General features: G+C 32.1%; 1 protein-coding gene across 1 annotated transcript; it reads right to left on the reverse strand.

Annotated features, from left to right (window-relative positions):
- Nucleotides 1–904: 904 nt before the first annotated feature.
- On the reverse strand, nt 905–1,857 carry LOC111398225. Its single transcript, XM_023025153.1, has 2 exons — nt 1,695–1,857; nt 905–1,599 (listed from the first exon to the last, which is right to left on the reverse strand). Exons 1-2 carry the CDS (start codon nt 1,855–1,857, stop codon nt 905–907), a joined length of 858 nt encoding a protein of 285 aa, XP_022880921.1.
- Nucleotides 1,858–23,189: the final 21,332 nt, after the last annotated feature.

Below are 23,189 nucleotides of genomic sequence, written 5' to 3' on the forward strand. Positions count from 1 at the left end.
CTTGTAGGTGGCTCTGCTTGTGACCTCTTCCTCAATTTTTTGGGTCTGCCAGCCTGTTTTCTCTTCTGAGGTTGATTGAGAGGATGCTTTCCCAATTCTGGCCACAGTTCAGGCCCTGACATCGAGTGGATCATTGGGGGCAACATTTCAGGTATGTCTCCTTGCTATACCATGGGTCGATGTACTCATATATGCCAATATCCCTTGAAAGCATGCCTGATATTGCATCGGAACATGGTATTCCAGTGAGCTGCCATTTTCTGCAAGCGCATGCATGTTTTGTCAAGTCAACGCTCTACCTTAAATCGTCTCTACTGTTTATCTCAAATTTATGGTTGCCTACATAGTCTGCCTTCAAGTACCTTGCCTCAGACTTAGCCTTCTTAATGATTTTCACAATTCTTGGCCCGAATGCATGATCCAACCTCTGTACCGCTTCCCTTTTTACATTCATCCTTATCATTTGCTAATGCCGAATTTTCTCTAGCATGGAGATGATGGGCCTGTCTCTGGCAACAACAATGGAAGAGTTGAATGTCTCACACAAATTATTAAGAAGAATATCACATCTCGAATGCTCTTCAAAATGGGATCTGGTCCACTGGGAAGGAGGTTTTTCAAGGAACCAGTTGTAAGCCTCTTCACTTATGTCTTTTAACTCATTCATTGCACTCTTTCACTCTGGCACTGTTGTTGCCCTTGCTGCAGTCCAAAATAGGTTCTTAAGTGCCAGATCTTTGTGTGCCAAGGTGAAATTACTATAAAGATGTCTAGCACAACACCTATGCTCCGCTCCTTCACAGTATTGACTTATGGAATCCACCAAACCCTTTTGTTTGTCGGAAATGAATGTCCAAGCTCGAGGGTTGTGCAACCCTATGTCATGAACCAACAATTCTATGAACTATTGCCAGTTTGTTTTGTTCTCTACATCCACAACTGCCCATGCTAATGGGAACATATAGTTCTCACCATCGATCCCAACAGCTGCCAACAACTGTCCACCTTCTACAGATTTTAGGAAGCATCCATCCAACCCAACAACTGGCCTACACCCAGCCTTAAACCCTTCCTTACAAGCCCTTATACAGATGTACAATCTCTTAAAAGTATGTCCCGAACCTTCGATTTGCACTGTACTGCCTGGATTTGTTCTCTTCAATTCCTCACCGTAATCCCATAAAATTTTGTACTGCTCAGCTACAATTCCATTAATAACTTCTGCACATTTTGATCTTGTCCTGTAGAATTGATGCTTTGAAATCTCATACATGCAGTCCTCTTTCACAATCTCCATAAAACTACTCATTGGAATGTTTGGATCAGACCTAAATTTTCTCACGTATTTCTTCGCCAGAAAACCTGAATTAACCCTTTTATTTTGCCACACCATGGTACACGTGTGCTCATCTACAAATGTGTTAATTCTAAGACTCTTGTCGGGTTGTTGGTATGCATACAGAACCCAAGGGCAATTATCTTGACACCGAACTCTCAACTGTGTCCTCATATTTTTCACGTATCTCAGTTGCCTGGAATTTTCGACTGAGTATTGAACTACTGCATTCCTTAGAATCTTGACGTTGTCGAATTTCATCCCTGGTAGAAATCAATTAAACCAGAATGCATTATCATCCAAATGAATTAAACCAGAAATGAATTACACAAAACAGTGGACATTACCTAGCTTGAACTGTGGATCTTCCATATCAGTTGCAGGGTTAAATCAGCACACATTCTTCCTTCTGGCAGATGATCCCTCAGCCTCTGTATCACTGGGTAAGCTTCTAAGCTCACTGGAGTCTTCGTATTATCTTCCAGATTCTTCCCTAGCAGCTGCCTCGCCTTCCTGCTCATCCCTTACACCTTACTGCTCACCACTTACACCAATGTCAAAACCTTCACTCAACCTGAAATATGTGTTTTCATCCCTTACACTTTCCTGCTCACCACTTGCACCTCTGGTTCGGCATCATACAACTCATGTTCAGCAGCCTGCTGCTGTGGTCCAGAAACATACACATCAATTTCAGCAGGCTGCACCTCTGCTTCGGCATCATGTTCAGCAGCCTGCGCCTCTTGTTCAGCAGCATGCAGCTCCTGCTGCTGTGGTCCAGAAGCATGCATATCAATTTCAACAGGCTGCACCTCTGCTTCGACATCATGTTTAGCAACCTGCGCCTCTTGTTCAGCAACCTGCAGCTCCTGCTGAGCCTGTTTCTGTGGTTCAGCGTCATGCAACTCATGTTCAGACCTCAACTGTGGTTCAACATCATGTGGTTTCTCTGGTTCAGCAGCATGCACTTCTGATTCATGTGAGTCTACTTCAGCCCCTATTAAAATCAACCTCTGTATACTCATGCTCTGTTCCACGCACTATATAAACTTCCTCTTCATCTGCTTCCATGTCATCCACTTCATCAACTACATACACGTCATCACCTTCTACTGATTTGTCATAAATCTCAATAGCATAACATGGCTGCTGTCATTCAATGCTTCACCAGACTTTTGAACCTTCACCAACTCCTCACCAGTCTCACAATCAAACACTTGAACATCCTTCTATTCTGTTTCATCCTTAGGCAACTCCAAAACCTCAACTACAGGCAAGCAATACAGTTCGGCTGTCCTATTATCACCAAGCCACTTCACTAAATTCATGAAATATGAGTCTTTAACCAACCAAAATGAACCTTCACTCATTCTTTTCTTCTCAATCTTGTACAGATATCTAATTCTATCAGAATATCCTAACATCTTCACGGCATTGTCCAAAAGAAATCTATTGAAGAAATTAGGGTCGATATAGTCTATATAACTTATTTTCCCATACTCATACACAAAATTTCTCATCTTCTGAAATAAAATTCCACCATGATGAAGCTGTATGCTGAAGTACTTTGAATTTTCCCCTGAAAAAACATCGAAAAAAGGAAGTTAAGCCCTAGCCCTTTTCAGTTCGAGCAACGAACATGTGCAGAAAAGATAGTACACAAGCATTACGCTCTAATACAACAAATCACTTAAAATTTTTGAATTTCTAGTACGTGAACACAATCGAACAGGGGAACTTCATAATCATACAACTTCACACCGTGAACCGAAAATAGGGGAAGACACTTACCATACACGGGTTGGGGAAGAGAGCCTCGAATGTGGGCTAAAATGTCCACTGGATGTTCGTCTTCTTCGAAGTCCGTTTCGTCTTCTTCGTGGATTTTCGCAGGTTTCATAGTGGATGGTGAGTGGAATTAAGTTACAACTGACGTGTTTGATGTTGAGGAGGGAAATGTGTGTAATGATCATATTGCCGTTCACTTATTTGGGAAATTTTTTTGAAATTATCATTAAAGGGGTCAACTGACGATTTTGGCAGTCAAACAAACTGAAACCATCATTTTGGACTGGCCTCACACATTTTTTAAAGGTTTGGTATCTCCGATGGCGCAAACTAAAGGTTTGGGCAAAGTCTGCTAATAAACGAAAGGTTTGGTACCTCGGCTGTAATTTTCCCATGTTATTATGCAAAACGTTCATATCTTTCATTTTTTGTACTTTTTGCCCCTAACTGTCACTTTTCATTGCGCAAAAGTTCATTTTCATCAATATTTTTCAATGAAATTACAATTTTACAATTTCACAACCTACCAAGCTATCACCTATAGATCCACATAGCACCACCTTCGCCCACAATGTCCGTTGGACTCCACCACCACTGCCAACCTCGCCTCACTCCCTGACCGCCCTCTCACACACGAATTTGAAAGATTGGAGCACTTAGAACGCACTAATTTTGGTCAAACAGCTTTCGTTGTGCATCGCGCGCGTAGAGAGTTTTTTATCAGAAATTGAAACGGTTGAGGGGATAATTTGTTCAATTAGATTCAGACACATTGTTGTTTGGGTTTGCTGATGGTTCGATTGATATTAATTTGGGGATTTAGCATTGTGGAATGCATGAATTGAAGGAGAAGAGTTTGGAAAATTGGATGTCACTACTGCCGAATGTTCTAAAATTACAACAAAATGATTTGAGATAGTTTTGATTGATGCGAGACCATGTATAGGTTCATCAAGGCGAGGGATAACCGTTGGTGATGGTGCGCGACCGTGGGTGGCGTCAAAAGTGGGATTACCCTGAAGGGTTGTATACGACAGTTTGATATTTTGAGCTATAAATGTGATTGCTTCAAACTGATTGGTAACTGATACTGTGGAAGAGGATGTTCGGGAGAGTGAGACGAGGTTGGTGGTAGTGGACTCCGACAGGTATTGTGGCTGGAATGTGGCACCCTATATGAACATAGGAGGGTAAAAATGTCATTTTGTTGAAAAAATGATGAAAATGAACTTTTGCGAAATGAAATGTGAAAGGTGGGTGAAAATGTCAAAAAATGAAAGGTATGGACGTTTTGTACAATAACATTGAAAGGTAAGGACTTTTGTGCTAATTACCTTATATTCCATAAACTTTTATCAAAATCTATTAAAAATTTGATTTTTAGCAAAACTAAATAGGGGCTAAGTTGCGAGGATAAATTAGAGCTTGTTTATTAAAGTAGGCCAAAAATTTTAATCTAAAATGGACACGGGCTAATTGAATTTGTTTTAAAATTTTATGATTTTCAGAATATTTATAGCCTTCGGTTTAAATAAATATATTTATTTTCTCTTTATATAACGTGTGTTTGAAAAGTAGTTGTTCCATAAAATTGACTCAACCTTAAATAAAGTTAGAACATCTCCAAAAGACTCTCTATTTATAAAGAGTATCTTCTGCATAATAGAGAGCATCTTTAAATTTAGAGAGTAATTTTTTTATACACTCCAACAAGCTCTTTACTTTGATTCTTTATTTTTTTTCCAATGAACATTTAATAATTTCTCCATATATTTTATTTAAGTATAATTTTTTATATATTAATGACCACTCAATTCAAATGTAATTTGAAAATTTTAAATTGAAGAGTATTGAAATTTGTAATGTGTTAAATGTAATCATTGCACATAAAGAATAGAGAGCGAGTTTGACTCTCTGAATTTGGAGAGTCAAACACACTTTCTATTTTAAAAAGTTAAAATAGAGGGTCTCTTGAAATCCATTTTTAAGTATTGACTCTCTAAAATAGAGAGTATTTTGTGTTTAAAGAATCTCTTGGAAATACTTTTAAGATTCCCTCTCGAGACATGAGATATTGACCCTGGATTGGAAGGGTGCAATTAAGTCAACAAACGGAAACGTTAAAAGAAGTCGTTACTCCAATGCTTTGAAAAAAGCTTGTATTAACCCAGGAAGAATCCATGAGCAAGTTCTCCATATGGCTTGAATTTGTCATGGCTTATGCATGAAAAGCAATAATATCTACTTTAAAAATTGGACTTTTAATGTTTTCTTATTCAAATGATACAACATAGATTAACGATAGAGAATTGAAATTCTTTGTTAGAGCTTGTTTGGTAGTGATTATGAGAATTGATTTTTTGATCGTTAGAGAGAAAAATGAGTCCCACTTATGAGTGAAAATGTAAAAAATGACAACTAAAATAATGAAATAACGATCAAAAAATTGATTTTTTAGAATGAAAAATTGCTACCAAACAAGGGCTTAGATTTTGCTATTTGTACATTTTGGGTTGGCACATCAGATGATAGCCCCCAGGGTCTTACAACATTTTTCGTTTGTCGAGTAAAGGTAGGATAACGAGGTGCAATTATTTTATCCTATTTAAATTGTTTATTTTTTGTTGTTGAATTATTATCCTTATGAAAGTTTTAAAATATAATATGATATGTATGTTATGGCCATCCGTTACCAAATATATAATGTTTATTGAGCTCTTACCAATTTTCAAAGATATGATGACGGTATAATATTTTTGACACATATATTTAAATATTTTTATTTGGGATTGTACCATAATTTTTTTGTCCTACTGAGTGTTCTCATGTACTTACCCTTTTTCTATACTTCTCACAGGTTAGAATGGGTCGTTAATTGGTGAGTGATAATGTGCAGTTGTGATATGATACCCAATAATAATAATTCAGCGAAATTTGACCATGGATTTTTATTTCAGCATTGGTTTTAGTTTCGTTATTATTATGGAAATTGTTATTTAGAGTTAAGAACATGTTTATTTGGTTATGTTTTCCATGTGTTTTATTTTTATTGGTGGAACCAAAAATTTCGTGTTAGGATATTCGATATGTTTATTTAATTATGGAATGAAAGTTTTAGTAACAATTTAAATGCCAAAATTTGGTCATTATAGTTTAATTTTCTGTAGATCCATATGTATTTTCATAATATAAGGAAAAAAAAAATATATATATATATATATTAAAGATGTGAACAATTAGTTGAAAAAAAAAATGAGTAAAAGAAAAAAAATGCATTTTAAGTAATTGGTTAAAGTGTGTGCATGTGTGTATGTATATATATTTTTAAGATGGAGGATTGTAAATTAAATAAAAGGAAAAACTTGCTAGCTAGTCACATAATAATGAGTGAAATCGTCTAAAATTAAATAAAAGGAAATACTTGCAAGTCCCATACTAATGAGTGAAATGTCTAACCTACTGTATAAAATATTTTGAGTCTTGTCGTCTATCATAACATATGGTACTTTTTATATTTTGAAGTTTCAAACTAATCCTTTAGTTATGTATGGGTATTTATATATAGATGCGAATAAAACTTTTAGAAATGCCTCCTCTAAAAAAGGGGGAAAATGACGATGTTATATTAATATTGAACTTCCATGTTTTAAATGCTACGTGTATTAAATATTTATTTGTTTAGCCATTAAATTGTGTAGTATTTGTTAAAAATTAATATTTTATGATATATAAATATAAGGATGAAGTAAATTTAAAGTTCTTAATTATGTAAGAGAGTAAAAGATCTTTGGCACTCAATGATCACCAATCGACCACCCTCCGACGATCCTAAGATATGTAAAGTAAGAAGATAAATTTATTTAAACCTTTTTGCATAACTTAAGTCTTTGGAATTGCTTACATTTAAATTTCTAAGACATGCACGTTTATTTTTCTCGTTAAATTTATGATATGTATTACAATAATATATGTATAACATGCTAGATGTACCACCTACTTACATGTGACGAGCGACTTAATGTTAAATTTTAGGAAATTGTACCACCTACTTACACAAATTTGACACGTGTTTTATTGCGAACGATACAAGAATTGAGCAGGCAGAATCAAGCAACCTACTACAAAATGCACCATCACAGCAAATGCACTTCCATTTGCTCCTAGAGTTGTTTCAATGGTTGAGCAGTTTGGAAGGTACAAGCCTCTTACTTTCAATGATGATTCCAACCCACTAGCTGTCGAAGAGTGGATAAGAGGTTTGGAGTGCATATTTCGATAAATTGCTTATACGGATGCATAGAAGGTACTATGTACAAAATTCATGTTGGTTGGAACAGTCGATCACTGGTGGAAATCTGTCTTACGCACTAGGACTAAGGAATAAAAGGGTAACCTAACTTGGGAACAGTTTAAAGATGAAGTAATAACAAAGCACTTTTTACAAGTCCTGAGAGATTTCAAGGAATCAGTTTTTCTACAGCTCAAATAGGAATAGATGTTGCTTACTGATTACGAGAGACAATTTGAGCAGCTCTCCACGTATGCTCCGCACTTGGTAAATACCAAAGTTAAGAAGATCGAAAGGTTTGATAATGGACTATGCCTGGAGATCGACATGATCGTTATTTCTTATCATTTCACTTCATATCGTGAGATGTTGGAGAAGCCTCATGCTATTTTATATCAGAGGACTATCTTTGAGCAATATGCCCAACAAAGAAATGAGTCATTGGGAAAAAGAAAGTGGAATAATCCGAGTAAGGACAGACGTAACTAGCAGAATAAAATATCAAGCACAGAGTTCTTATCAATAAGGTAAGTGGGAGTATTACACATTATCCTAAAAATAATAAACTCCACAGGAGTGAAATGCTTACTTGGAAGGAATATGTGTTTTTGGTGTGGTAAGCTATGACACATTACTCTCAATGGTACATAGCCTCCAAAGAAGAAGGATGATGACCGGGACAAGAATAAGAAAAGGAAGACCTGAATTTTTGCACTAAATCAGCAGGATCCGAATGTTAAAGCAAGTATTTTATTATTATTTAAAGTACCTATGTATATTTTTGATTTTGCATCTTAAATTGCTAGGCTAACAATATAATTACGAAAACAAGTATTCTATTATTATCCGATCTACTCACTTATGTACTTTTTGACTATGGGGCTACAGATTCTTTTACGTCTGCATCCTTCGCTGCTAATTTTAACATTGCATGTGTGAAAATGGATAATTCATTAGAGGTTAGAATCCCTTTAAGAAGAACTCTTTGCACAAATCAGATGACTAGGGCTATGAAATTGGAGATTGACGGAAAGATACTACCGGCAGACTTATATCTTTTAAAGATGAAAGACTTCGATGTTTATTCTGGGCATGGACTACTAGGACACAATCATGCAGCCATTTAATGTAATGAGAAAGAAGTTTTATTTCATAGATCGGCAGAAGAAGAGTTCTGTTTCTTTAGAGCAAGGTTCAAGTCTCTACCTCAATTGTATCGGCTTTACAAGTGGAGAAGATGCTAGAAAAGGAGTCATGCTAGGGATTTTTAGTTAATATTATTGGTTCTAAATATACAAAAACAACCGTTAATGATATTGATGTTGTGCAAGACTTTGCAGATTATTTCTAAATGATTTACTAGGAATTTCATAAGATAGATAGGTAGAGTTTACAATTGACTTAATCCCCGAAGCAGCACCAGTTTCTAAGGCTCTGTATAGAATGGCACCAAAAGAATTTCAAGAATTGAAGTTACGGTTAGGAGAGTTACTGGAAAAGGGTTTTATTCGACCAAGTGTATTTACTTAGGGCGCTCCAGTACCTTTTATTAAGAAGGACAAGAGTATGAGGTTGTGTATTAACTATCAAGAATTAAACCATACAACTATCAAAAATAGGTACCATCTTCCAAGAATAGAAGATTTATTTGACCAGTTAAAAGGTGCAATGGTATTTTCAAAGATTTATTTGAGGTCATGATATCATCAATTGAAGGTCAACGCAAGCGATATACGGAAAACTGCTTTCAGGACTCATTATAGACATTATGAATTTAATATCACGCCTTTTGGGTTGACTAATGCTCCAGCTGTGTTTATGGACCTAATGAACCGAGTGTTCCAAAAGTATTTAGACGAGTTCGTCATAGTATTCATTGACGACATACTTGTGTACTCCAAAGATAAGAAGTAGCACGAAGAATGACTTTCCAGGAGCTCAAACAGAGATTAGTCTCAGCTCCTATATTGAAAATACCTGAAAGTTCGGACGGATTTGTAATTTATAGCGACGTCTCCAAGTAGGGTTTATGTTGTGTCCTAATGCAACATGGAAAATTGATTGCTTATGCCTCGACATAGTTGAAGCAGTATGAACAGAACTATCCGACACATGACTTGGAGCTTGAAGTTGTAGTTCATGCCTTAAAGATATGGCGTCACTATTTCTATGGTGGAACAAAAGTCTTAAATACTTCTTCACGTAGAAGGAACTGAAGATGAGGCAAAGAAAATGGTTGGAGTTAGTAAAAGATTATGACTATACCATCCTTTACCATCCAGATAAGGCTCACGTAGTCGGAGACGCCTTAAGTAGGAAGACTTGATTGCAGTTAGCAGTTTTACCCATGGTGTAGGAACACTTGATAAATGACTTTGAGAAACTGAGATTAGAGATCATCACGTAGCTGAACTAGACAACAACAAGAATAAAAAATTTTATGATTTAACCTATTCTTCTGGATCGAATCAAGAAAGCACAGGATAGGGATCAATTTTTGCAGAAGATTAATGCTGAGATTGGTACGAACAAACATATAAGATTTGAAGTATCTACAGATAAAGCACTAACTTTTAAAGGAAGATAGTGTGTACCTAAGGATGAGGGCATAAGAAATGAGATGTTGGAAGAGACTCACTCCACCCCATATGCTGCACATCCAGGCGGTATAAAAATATGTTGAGATCTTTGAGATACATTTGGCGGAGAAACATGAAAAAAGGAATTGGTTTGTTTGTAGAGAGATGTACTGTCTATCAGGAGGTTAAAGCAGAATATCAAATGCTATCAGAACTGCTAAAACCATTGGATATTCCAGAATGAAAATGGAAACATATAGCGATGGACTTTATGGTAGTTTTTCCGAGATGAGCAAGAGGTCACAATGCTATTTGGGTAGTAATTGATAGTTTCACAAAGTCAACCTATTTTCTGCTAATCAAAGTAAATTTCAATATAGAGTAGCTCGTACAGTTATATATCAGAGAAATAGTCAGACTACATGGAGTTTCTGTCATCATTGTTCAGATAGGAACCCAAGGTTCACATTGAAATTTTAGAAAAGTTTATAGACAGCTATAGGGACGAAATTGAAGTTTAAAACTACTTATCATCACGTATGGATGGACAATCAGAAAGAACAATTCAAACTCTTAAAGATATGTTGAAGGCATGTGTTTTGGATCTTGACGATAGTTGGGAGACACACCTACCGTCAGTGGACTTTGCTTACAATAATAGTTTTCAGGCCACTATAGGCATGGCCCTATATAAAGCTCTTTATGGTAGAAAGTGCAGTTCCCCTATCCATTGGGATGAGATTGGAGAAAATAGAATTTTGGGTCCTAAAATCATTGAATGAACAATTGAGGCAATTGATAAGATTAGAGCAAGAATGAAGACAACGCAAGACCAATAGAAAAAATTATGCTAACGATAGAAGAAAGGATTTAGAATTTCAAGTGAGTGATAAAGTTTTTCTAAAAATAGCACCAATGAAAGGTGTGTTAAGATTTGAAAAGAAAGGGAGGTTGAGTCCACAGTTCATTGGCCTTTCGAAATTCTTGAAATGATTGGTAGTGTGGCTTACAGACTTGCCTTGCCACCTAGATTGGCAGCGGTGCATAATGTGTTCCATGTTTCTATGCTCATGATCCTAATCATGTGGTAAGTTACCAAACCTTGGAGGTGCAAAAAGACATGTCATATGAAGAAATTTCGACGATGATTTTGAATAGAAAAGTGCATCAATTTAGAAACAGAGAAGTTTCCCTGGTCAAGATTCAACGACGAAATCATAGATTGGACGAGTCAACTTGGGAGAAGGAAGATGAGTTTAAAATCAAGTATCCAGAAATTTTCGATTAGTCAAGGTAATTTTTGAGGACGAAAATATTTAAGGAGAAGAGATTGTAAAGTCTTGAAAATTTTCATAGAATAGAATTAATTATTTTATATGTTATATTTTAAATTTTGGAAGTTGGGGGATTAAAGTGATAAATGTATAAATTCAAAAAAATTTTGAGCCAAATATTTAGATTTCGATAGGGAGAAAATAAATATATCAATATTGAGCTCATTGGATAGCTCGTAATTAATAATGTATGTTGGGCTCGAGAAAATGAAAGATCTTGTGAGTTAAGCCCAAGTTATTTTAATTCAAAGAAATGTAACTAATATGTATTTTTTATTACTTAATAATGTACCTTTTAAGATAATTAACAAAAGAATGCAATACTTTATTATATAATTATGTTTATCTCTAATTTGAAAAAAAATTAATCATATCCAAATTGTGTACACGTGCATGGTATATAGTTTTGCAAAGTAGTATATTATCGACGTGCATGATTGTGCAATTTATCTTTGTTTTATCCTATCAAATCTGTCAGTTGATTTAAGTCCACAGTAACCAAAATCTGTTTTCCTTTTTGCCGTGTGGTTTATATGTTTGTTGTTTGTTTTAAAAACCATAACCGCTATATGAATAGATGAAATGGGATTTGAATTTTTTTTATTTAATTTCAAATAATTCTTGTATAAAATTTTTTATTATATGTGATTGACTTATCTTTAAACAGAGAATATATAAAATTCAATCTTAATCAAAATCTAAATAAATTCTACTTTATACCAACCTTGTTGGTCTTATTTTTCATTTCATTTCAAGTCAAAAGAAAACATACACCACAAATATTCATATTCAGAGTTTTATTTAGAATTTTAAGTGAGGAGAGTGTAACATGTATATTTAGATAGTAATGGACGCAGACAATTTGAGTTAGTAGAGCACAATTAAATTTGAAAAAAAGTTGTAAAAAATTAAAGTATTCGATATCTTATCACAATTGTTCTTTACAAATTCTCAAACTTTAATGCGATTGCTTAAAGAGACGTGATCGAATGCTTTGTTCATGATTCTTGAAGGATTCATACTTGATACGAGCTCGATTTTGTGCACTACTTGATTTTGCAACATATTTTCTAACAATTTCATTCTTTTTTCAATTTGAGAATCCGTCATAGACAAATGAACTACCACTTAAGTTGAATAGATAATATTAGAAGCAAAATATATCATCTTTTGCTATATTGTATTCCAACTAACTGGAATGTTCATTATACCATGAAGCACAAAATCATACATCTTATAAAAGTTTGTTGTGAGACTAATGAAATAGAATATCAAGTATGTCTTGATAATGAAATTCAAATATCCTATAGATCAATAACTCATCTTTATTATAATTTGTTCTAAAGTAGCCATCTAATTTAGCCCATGTTTGGTGGCCATTTTTTTTTTGTAAAAATATTATTTTAAATAATAATTTTTTTGGGAGAAAATGTGATTAAAAGTGAAAAAATTTGAATTCATGTTTAAAATATTTTATTGTGAGAATGTGTTGAAAACAAACGTGAGTTATCATTTTGAGTTAGTTACTCTTGTAAAATGCATATAAAATAATATTGAATGATTTATTTCCAAATAAAAAAAGAATTATGGATCAATTTGACGAAAAAAGGGATAGGCTGACCAACGCTACTAACAGAGTACACAATATATTTATAGAATGCACCAACAACTAGGCATAATAGTTAGTAGTACCACCGCTTTCTCCATTCTCTCTTATTGGTAAGAGTAAATATGATTTTGTGATGTTAAAAAAAAAAAAAACCTTTAAGCTAGTGGGTCAAGTGACCCACTAGACCCACTGAGAGTCCACCCCTATTTTCAGAAGGATCTTACAACATTTTTCATTGGTCTAATAAAGGTAGGATAACGAGGTGCAATTATTTTATCCCGTTTAAATTGTTTAATTTCATGTTGTTGAATTATTATTCTTATGAAAGTTTAAAGATATAATATGATGTATGTTATGGCCATCCGGTACCAAAGATATGATATTTATTGAGCTCTTACTGATTTCTAAAGATATAATGACGGTATGATATTTTGACACATGCATTTAAATATTTTTATTCGGGATTATACCATAATTTTTCATGTCCTATAGAGTGTTCCCATGTACTTATCATTTTCCATACTTATCACATATTAGATCGGGTCGTTGGTTGGTAGGCTATGAGGTACAGTCGTGATACCAGAAATTATGGAACCCAATCATAATAACTCGGTGAAATTTGACCAGGGATTTCATTTCAATATTTGTTTTAGTTTCCTTATTATTACAGAAATTGTTATTTAGAGTTAAGAACGTGTTTATTTGGTTATGTTTTCCATATGTTTATTTTTATTGGTGGAATCGAAAATTTCATGTTAGGATGTTGATAGCTTTATTTAATTATGAATGAAAGTTTTAGTAATGATTTAAATGTTAAAATTTCGATCTTTACAGTTTGGTATCAAAGTTTAGGTATTATTTCTTTTGCTGATTTCGAAAATGAGAATGTCGTTGAAATATAATTATAGTGGATGAAGAAAAGTTAGGAGATGAGGGTTCGATTGTGCCTGAGTAGGGTATATAGTTTAAGGATGAAAAAGCAATGTCGAGTTCTACAAAGAGATATGCATATGATATATGTTTTCCACTTTGGAAGAGGAATTCAAAAGAGAGAGGAGACAATGGAGTTATGATATATGTGACCTTTACATATAGTCGTGAAGGTGGAAGAAGCATTAATGTTGTTGGTTAGTTGAAGCCTCAACTAACAATTCATATGGATTGTGAAGCCAGGATATCCACATCTTTAGCTATTAATGGAACCTGGAGAATCAGCACAATACACCTCGAGTACAATCATACAACAAGCCCTTCAAAGTCTAGGTGTTATCATTGCAACCGAAAATTGCTAGCACATGTGAAAAAGGAAGCTTGACGTTAATGATATGACAATAATTTTGTTACACAAAAGTTTTAACTCCACAGTTGTTGAAGTTGATGGATATAAGAATTTGACTTGTGTGGAAAAGGATTGCTTAAATTCTATTGTACATCTAGGGAACTTCGACTTCAAGCAATGAAAATGCATCTAGGGCGATGCATACTGACATGTTGGAGGTTGCACCTAAAGTTCAAGTTTCTCAACAATTAACCTATTCCACTTCGACCACATTCTCATATTCACAAATGTTGCTAGTTTGTATTATCATTTCTCTATTTTAATGAATGTTTACACTTTATTTACGTTGTTATTATATGTATGGTGATGCTAAAAATCATGTGTTTATCCAACAATACGCGTCTTCCAACTTTATGCCTCTATCATCACCTAATATTATATTTAATTCGCAATTCAATTATTATTATTTAACTAACACCAGGTCATGTAATGCCCTACTACTATCCAAATTTATCGGAAGAATATTGCAGAGGCTTGTGAAAGGTTAAGTTTCCATCTTGAATTAGCATATAGAAGTGGGATAATTTAACAACAAACTTAGAAACATTTGCCAACTTGTAACAGGCCTAACTGAATTGGAAAATTTCACGTTGATGCCATTTTTTATTCAGTCCAACTTGTGTGCAGTCCACTTTCATGTACCTTATCCAAGTTCGTTTTATTATTTGGCGTTTCACTTTTGGGACTGAGTTGATGAAGAACTTCTTCGTTTTAACAAGTTGCTGCTGTTGCCAAGCATTATGAAAATTAAGGACTTGTTCAAGGCTTAGGCTAAGCATTTTGGAACCGAGTCAACATCTTGTGAATGTATTTAGACAGGAAAATTTGGATTTTGGGAGGGAATGAAATTGTTGTAAATAGCAGTCTGATGTGATCTAGGAATTATGTGATAATTTATTATCTAGAAGTCTATCTTAACTTCACGGGACATGCTTGTTCCTTTTGTTTCTATATGAATTCTTCAGTTATTGAATGTTAATGGGATACATCTCTTCAGCAGGATTGCACACAAAAACGGGAGGCAACCATAATATTTAAATGACTGGACAAGTGGGTTGATTTACATAGTTTACAAACCGCAAAACACTTAACATAGTTGTGATCTATTATCATAGAGCAAATATAAAGTTCCCTTCCTACCATTCGTATGTAGACAAACATAAGTCGAATTAACCCATTCAAACAACAATGCCAATCAAGTCGGCCCCTTTCATTTTACATTTCCTCCCATGCCACCTTTTTCGCTTGCGGATCGTCACACTCATAGAAATCTAGAGCTCTTCATCATCATTTAGCCTCATGTGAGATTGGAACGTGCAGATCATATTTTCAATTGCTTCCATCACCGTAGGGTTAGCCGAGGTAGTGCTAACGCTACTACATTCATCGCTTGTTTGACCTTCTTCATACCAATCCCAAAAACCACATTTTCCATTGCAACAATTGAATAATCTATCTTCATTAGAAGTCTCATTCTCTACCTCAAAGTACTTCTGATATCCATGCTTACACAATAGGCATCAGACTTTGATCGGGCATTCGGTAAAGAAGTCCCTTTATCTCTATAACTATGACTAAGGGTGTCAATTGGGCTCGTCAGCTCAAGTCGCCCGTGGCCCGACCAGAAAAAACCCTAGTTGCCTCGGGTCGAGCCCCATTTTGAGGTTCCAGGCGGAGCCCGAACTGGCCCATGTGGCTCGCTGGCTCGGGCCTTTAAAAAAAAGTAGAAATAAGGCAGCAGGCGGTTGCCTTTCTTAAGGCGGCCAAGTGCTATATAAAAAAAGATAGAAAAAAGAGAGAAAAAATTGAGTCGGCCCGATTCGAGCCTTTTTTTTGGTCGAGCTTTTGCTCGTCTTGGGCTTGAAAAATCTCCTTTGATTTTACTCGAGCCGAGCTTGAACCTTGAGTTTCGGCTTGCGAAGCCGACTCGGCTCAACTCGTTGACATCCCTATCTATGATAGACTCATGAATTCTTCATTGGTATTCTAGTATGAAATCAACCACAAACAATCAATTGATTTTGATATTGAAACACTAACTAAATAGAAAATATGAATTACATAAATAATGTATAAAATACAAACAATGTACTACTGCAAAATATGAATTACCTCATTGAGATATTATATAAAAGCAGATGCAGGTTACAAGGACATGAAATAAAAGACTGGATTTTTCAAAACAATCATGGAAATGATAATAGAAAGATGAAATTCTGCTGCTACCCGAATGGAATTAGATGGTTGTTGTATTTTTTAGGTTACCAAGCTAATTTACCGATAACAGTTATTGAGAAGATTGTTGATCGGTTCAATGCTTTTTCAAATGATGTACAGCTTGGTATTGCAATAGGGGTTTGTTTTGTCTACTTGCGGCATGTGAGGCTGGCTTCGAAGATCCACAAATTTGGGAAAGATGACTTGATGAGGATGGGTTGTAAGGTGCTGCTTAAGATGGAGATAAGTGTGTTGGTGTTTGGTTGGCGTTGTGAAATGAAGGGAGGATATAGTTTTTGAGAGGGAAATTTTGGAGAGGTACTACAAGGTTTCAATTTGGGGATTGTTGGGGAAGAAGGGTGAAGATGAGTTGGTTTGCTAATTAACCTCTTTTCTCCCTTTCCACATTTGCCCTATAAAAGGACCTCTAAGAGATCACCCTGTATGCCAAGCACGACTGGATTGAAAACTTGACGTGAAGTACAAAAAGGGAAATACATGAAATTGACCCAAAGAAGAGATGCCATTTTCCAAAATGACCTTTGACTTTTCCAAACATTTGAAACTACCTAAAATACCCTTAAACAAATATTAAAAACAACCTACTTCATAATAAAAATCTTCTATTTAAGTCCTTAAAAAATTAACAAGTAATTTTTCTCAAAATTTGAAAGAATTATTAATGAATAATTATAAAATGAAAAAACCCAAATATAAGAGAGGGCCATATAATATAAAAAAGGTTGTTAAAAATAAAAAAGAAATTAAGTTTGAAAAAGAAATTGATAAGATAGGATATCAAGAACAATTATATGCATCACAAGAAATATTAAAATATTTCAAAGAAAACTTATTAGAAAATTTTGCTAAAGGAATTGTAAGATCAATAATCATAAAAGATATACAAGATATCATAGATAAATTAGAAAAAAGGAAGAAAAATATCTCAAAATACGATATACCTTTTAGAACAGATATAGATATGATAACAGATATTGATATTATAAATTCTCATACATTACTGACTTTGAAGAATTACTTAAAATTTTATGAGAAGACCAATAAAAAATAGATTACCACAAGCATATAAAAAATTAGTTTTTAACCTTACTTTAAGATTTTATATGCGCTTAATAACAAATAAATTAACTAAAACAAAAATAAAAGAATTTTTAGAATATTAGAATACTAGATTTGTGATTATTAGATTATTAGATTTTTGTTTGCTCATAGTAGCACCCATCCCGTTAGTATCAGAGCCATAGAGATCATGAGAAAGTATATAAAAATAAATTACCTAAAAGATATTGAAAATAAATAAAATGTATGATTTTAGAAATTATTAAAACTTATAAAAATAGACTAAGGTATCAGGTAAAATACAGTTCTAATATAGAAGGTTATATAGAAGAAGATAATATAATTGGAACATATAGTAAAGACATAAAAGAAGTATTATAAATTTTTAGAGTAATTAAAAATTTACCTTTAGAACTAAAAGAAAAAATAATTAAAAAGATATTATTTGAAGAATATAAGCATATATATATATATATTAGGAAAAATCCAGAGTGAAATAGATTTCATAGTAATTTGAAAAAAAAATTATTATGGAAATCATAAAAATAAATAATTATTATCAATGTATTGAAGAAAAAGGATGTTATATATTTTTCAACCCTATCCCTAATAAATTAAAAATAATAACATTATATGTAACTAGGAATTTACCTAGAGAAATAAAGGAACAAATATTACATAAATTAATTGTAGGATTTATCAAAGATAGACGTACATATGAAATAATTATCGAAGTATTTGAAAATGAATTATACGATAGAGAAATAGTTGAATCAACATAAAAATATAATGGAAGAAACTAAAAATATTTTAGAAAGAAAGTTAAGAAGAATAAGATTAATAAATAATAAAATTTTAGATGAATTATTAATACCTGGAGATATAACTAAAACTCAAGAAAAACAAATATTAAAATTAAAACAAGAAAGATATAAAGAAAATGCAAGGTATTATGAAAAATTAAAAGAGCTAACAAATATTGAAGTTATAAAACAAAAATATGATAAAATGATAAAAGGGTGTAAAAATACTGAGTATATAACATTTTATTATTGTCAATAAAAAAATCGATAAAATATCAATCAATGAACATATGGAAGAATTAAAACATTTAATAAGAACATTAATAAATGATGTACAAGAAATAAAGAATGAAATAAAAGAAGCAAGAAATGATATAAATATATTGAAACTTGAAGTCAGAAAATTAAAAGAAAATGAAGAAAAGAATAATAGAATAGATAAAAAATTTATAGAAAAAGAAATAACCAGAATAGGGAAAAAACATATTGAAAGGAAAAATATAATAATAGAAACAGGAAGCATGGATGATGAGTTTAGAAAAATATATTACCTAAAATATTAGAAGAAGAGGAATCTAGAGAAAAAATGTTAGGTAAACAGAAAATTGAAGAAAATCAAGACAAATAAAATGAATGAAGAATTAGATCTACTTATAAATAATTTTGATCATTTAAGTTTAGAAAGTATAGATGATGAATATCAAATTTTAATGAATACTGGAGGATGACCTAATCCCGTAGGAACCTCTAAACAAGAATCAATAGATCCAGATGAAAGTTATACTCCAATGTATAATAAATCATATAGACAATTTTATGATAAAATAAGATAAAAACAACCGTCTAAAGGAAATAAATATAGTAATAGATTTGAATTAAATAATAATTATGATAAACCCGTTAACCATGGAGGAACAAAATTAGACTTAGATTGCAAAATAGACACTAAGAAAGCCTTAATAACTTAGGCAGATTCAATGATATTATTCTTTTTATATAATAAAGATGATACATGGGAAAATACTGAAATGAGAATAGATTTTTTAATTGCATCTTTTGAAGGAAATGTTAGAAATTGGTGGGAAGGAACTAGTAGTGATACAAAATCATTAATAAAAAGAAATGCACAAACAGAAATAATAAAGTCGGATAAACTAGGAATAGAAATATTAGTAGAATATATTGCAGATGAATTCTTAGGAGAAAATTGGTTAAGAAATTATGAAGAAGAAGCAATACGAGAAAAATATAATGCAAGAGTTAAGTTAATTAATTTAACAATTTGTGATATGTGTAAAATTAAAGAATATACTTGTAAATTCAAGGATTACTATTATACTCAATTTTATAGTAATGAGAATCAAGAAGTATATCAAGATATGTATTACAATAAATTATCAGGATCATGCGTCATTTGGGAACTATAGAAGGAACTTTAGCATATCAAAAATTAATATTTACTTGTTACCCAAAATATTGTGTTTCATTGAAAGATAAAAACTTTAATGAAGTTTTAGGATTACATTTCAAATTNTTGTTTGAAAGACTTGCATATATATGTCAACAAAAACAATTATTGAAAAAATCAGGAAATTTAACTAGAATATGTTGTGAAGATATGGAAAAACCCACAAGATGGTGATGTAATTCTGAAAAAAGAAATAAAAGAAAGTATAAAAACAGAAAGTTTAAAAAATATAGAAACTTTAAGAAAAAATACATAATACCTGGAAGGAAATATTATAAAAGAAAAAATAATATACAGAAAAATAAACCTTATAAAAAAGATAAAAAACAATGTAAGTGTTGGAATTGCGAAGAAATAGGTCATATAAGTCCTGATTGCACAAAGAAAAAAGTGAAAATATTACAAAAAGATTATTTTGAAATAGAAAGTGAATTAAGTGAAATATCTGATATTGAACATTATAATAATCAGGAAGTATTTATAAGTGAAGCGGAGAAACTAGTGGTTTAAAAGAAATAAAACCTCATGGAAATATGAAAATAGAAGGAAAATATTTCAACGATAGAAGGTATATAAAAGGACCAAATATATTGATAGATACAGGAGCTGGTGAATGTCATATGGCTGCAAATAAAAATGAAAGATTAATGAGAGAAATTGAAAAAATAAAAAATAATAACATAGAAATCCAAGAATATGAGGGAATAGAAGGTTATGGATTAAAAGTAATTTTTGATAATAATAAATTTAAGAAAATATAAAAGTTATCCTTAGATTTGAAAATAGGAAAATGAGAAATTCTAGATAGAATATGGAGAAGAGAAAGAATAGCAATAAATGAATACCATAAGATTGAAAAAACTATAGATGTTAGGACTACTCAAGGAACACATAAGATAAACCTTTTAACAAAAAATATAGTATCAGAATTATTATCAAAAATTAGTAAAAAATATAGTAAAAAGATCCAATATGTTTATTTAACAGGAATACAAATAATGTTTAAATCTTTATTTAGGGAAGGAATAGATTCACCATTAACTGTAAGTTTACATGATGGAAGAATTAAAAAAAAGACCAATAGTACAAGATGAACTAAAAAATAAAAAACTATCATATAAAAAGATCCTAAAAATAGAAATAGAGATAAGTATGGAAAAAATCATAGAACAATTAGAAAAAATTTATGGAGAAAATTCATTATTATTTTGGAAACCATATCATCCTAAAGTTAAAATAGAATTAACAGAAAATGTTATAATAAGAGTTAGACCAATGATGTATACTTTACAGGATATGCAAGAATTTAAAATTCAAATAAAAGAACTATTAGAATAGAAGTTAATTAGACCCAGTAATGGACCTCATAGTAGTCCAGCTTTTATGGTTATGAAACATTCTGAGCAGATTAGAGGAAAAGCTAGAATGATAATAAGCTATAAGGAATTAAATAAAAATACTAAATTTGATGGTTACTTCTTACCAAATAAAGAAGTCTTAATAAATCTTACAAAAGGAAAGTAATGTTATTCCAAATTTGATTGTAAATCAGGATTTTGACAAATAAAAATGGAAGAAGATAGTATACAATATACAGCTTTTAGTACACCTCAAGGAAAATATGAATTGTTAGTTATGCCATTTGGTTTAAAAAATGCACCTCAAATATTTCAAAAGAAAATGGATAATATATTCAAAAAGTTTAGTGATTTTCTTATTGTTTATATAGATGATATATTAATATGCTCTAATTATAAAAAAGAACATAGGAATCATTTATTACAATTCATAAATAAATGCAAAAAGGAAGGAATCGTATTTTCTAAAAAGAAATATATAATAGAGAAGTAAGAAATAGATTTTCTGAGATTATTAATAGATAGAAAATGAATAAAATTACAGACTCATATATCTAAAAAGATAGAAAGCTTTCCAAATGAATTAAAATCCAAAAAACAAATACAAAATTTTTTAGGATATTTAAACTATGCTGAAGGATTTATCGAAAATCTCTCAAAAAAGAGATATAAGATACAAATTCTATTTAGGAAAACAAATACTAAAGGTTGAAACAAAGAACATACTGAAATTGTTAAATCATTAAAAAAAGAATGTAAAAATTTACCAAAATTAAGGTTATCAGATGAAAAAGATAATCTAATTGTTAATACTGATGCCTCAGATAAATATTTGGCAGCTATATTAAAAACAGATTTAAATGAAATATGTAAATATTTAAGTGGAACTTTTAATCAAGCAGAAATAAATTATACTACCCATGAAAAAGAATTGTTAGCAATTATCAGAGGAATAAAAAAAATTTCATTATTCCTTTTATCTAAAAAATTTATTGTTGAAATTGATAATTCTCAAGTTGCAGGACTTATTAGAAATAAGTTACCTATGGAACCTCAATATAGAAGGTTATACAGATGGCAAGCATATTTATCATTCTACAATTTTGATATTATTTATATTAAAGGAATAAATAACTATCTTGCAGATTTTTTGAGCAGGAATATCGAATTTGGAGATGGATAATATCAAAAATTCATTAATAGACATCAACAGACGAATGAAATTCTTCATGGAAGAATCAGAAGATATGAAAATTGGAATTGAGCAATTAGAGCAAATGGTAGAATCTATCCAACAAAATGTCAAATTGTTGGTGGAAATATCTAATTTTCATTCCAAATATACCAAAGAATTGAATGACAGAATTGATGATATTACTTCACAATTCGAGTCATTAAATACCAAATAGGAAATACCAATTGATACAATTTCAAAAATACAAACAGGTACACAGCTAGGAAGCAGTAGTGGGCCCAGAAATATCAAACGAGACATAGCAAGTCCCCGGAAGGTGACTATAAAAAATGGTGATGAACATACAAGTTTTATCAGAATCAAAACTGATGAAAATAATGATACCCCTTTATCATCAAAAGAAGAAGAATATAGATCATTTGCCAAAATTGTTTATGAATTGGAAGAAAATGAATCATATTTTATTGCATCGGGAGATCATGTTTATCCCAGATTAATAATTACTAAGGATGCAGACCCTTTCATAGTCAAAATGGCAGCAGATTATGGATTTCTGGATTTGATCTATACAGGAAAAGATTTAAAAGAAATTGAAAAATTTGATGATATATTCAGGGCAGAAGTTTCAAAATTTGCCCAAGGGAGATCGATTTATATCAAATTTTATTCAATAAGTCCCGATGTTGATGGAATTATATACTATCCTACTGAACATATTATCACAATTGGATATGTTGGCCGAGATTTTCAGATTGAAGTTGGCCGAAATAATAAACCATTGCCTAAGATCAATAA

This window comes from Olea europaea, chromosome 8 (assembly GCF_002742605.1).
Source record: "Olea europaea var. sylvestris chromosome 8, O_europaea_v1, whole genome shotgun sequence".
NCBI lineage: Eukaryota > Viridiplantae > Streptophyta > Magnoliopsida > Lamiales > Oleaceae > Olea > Olea europaea.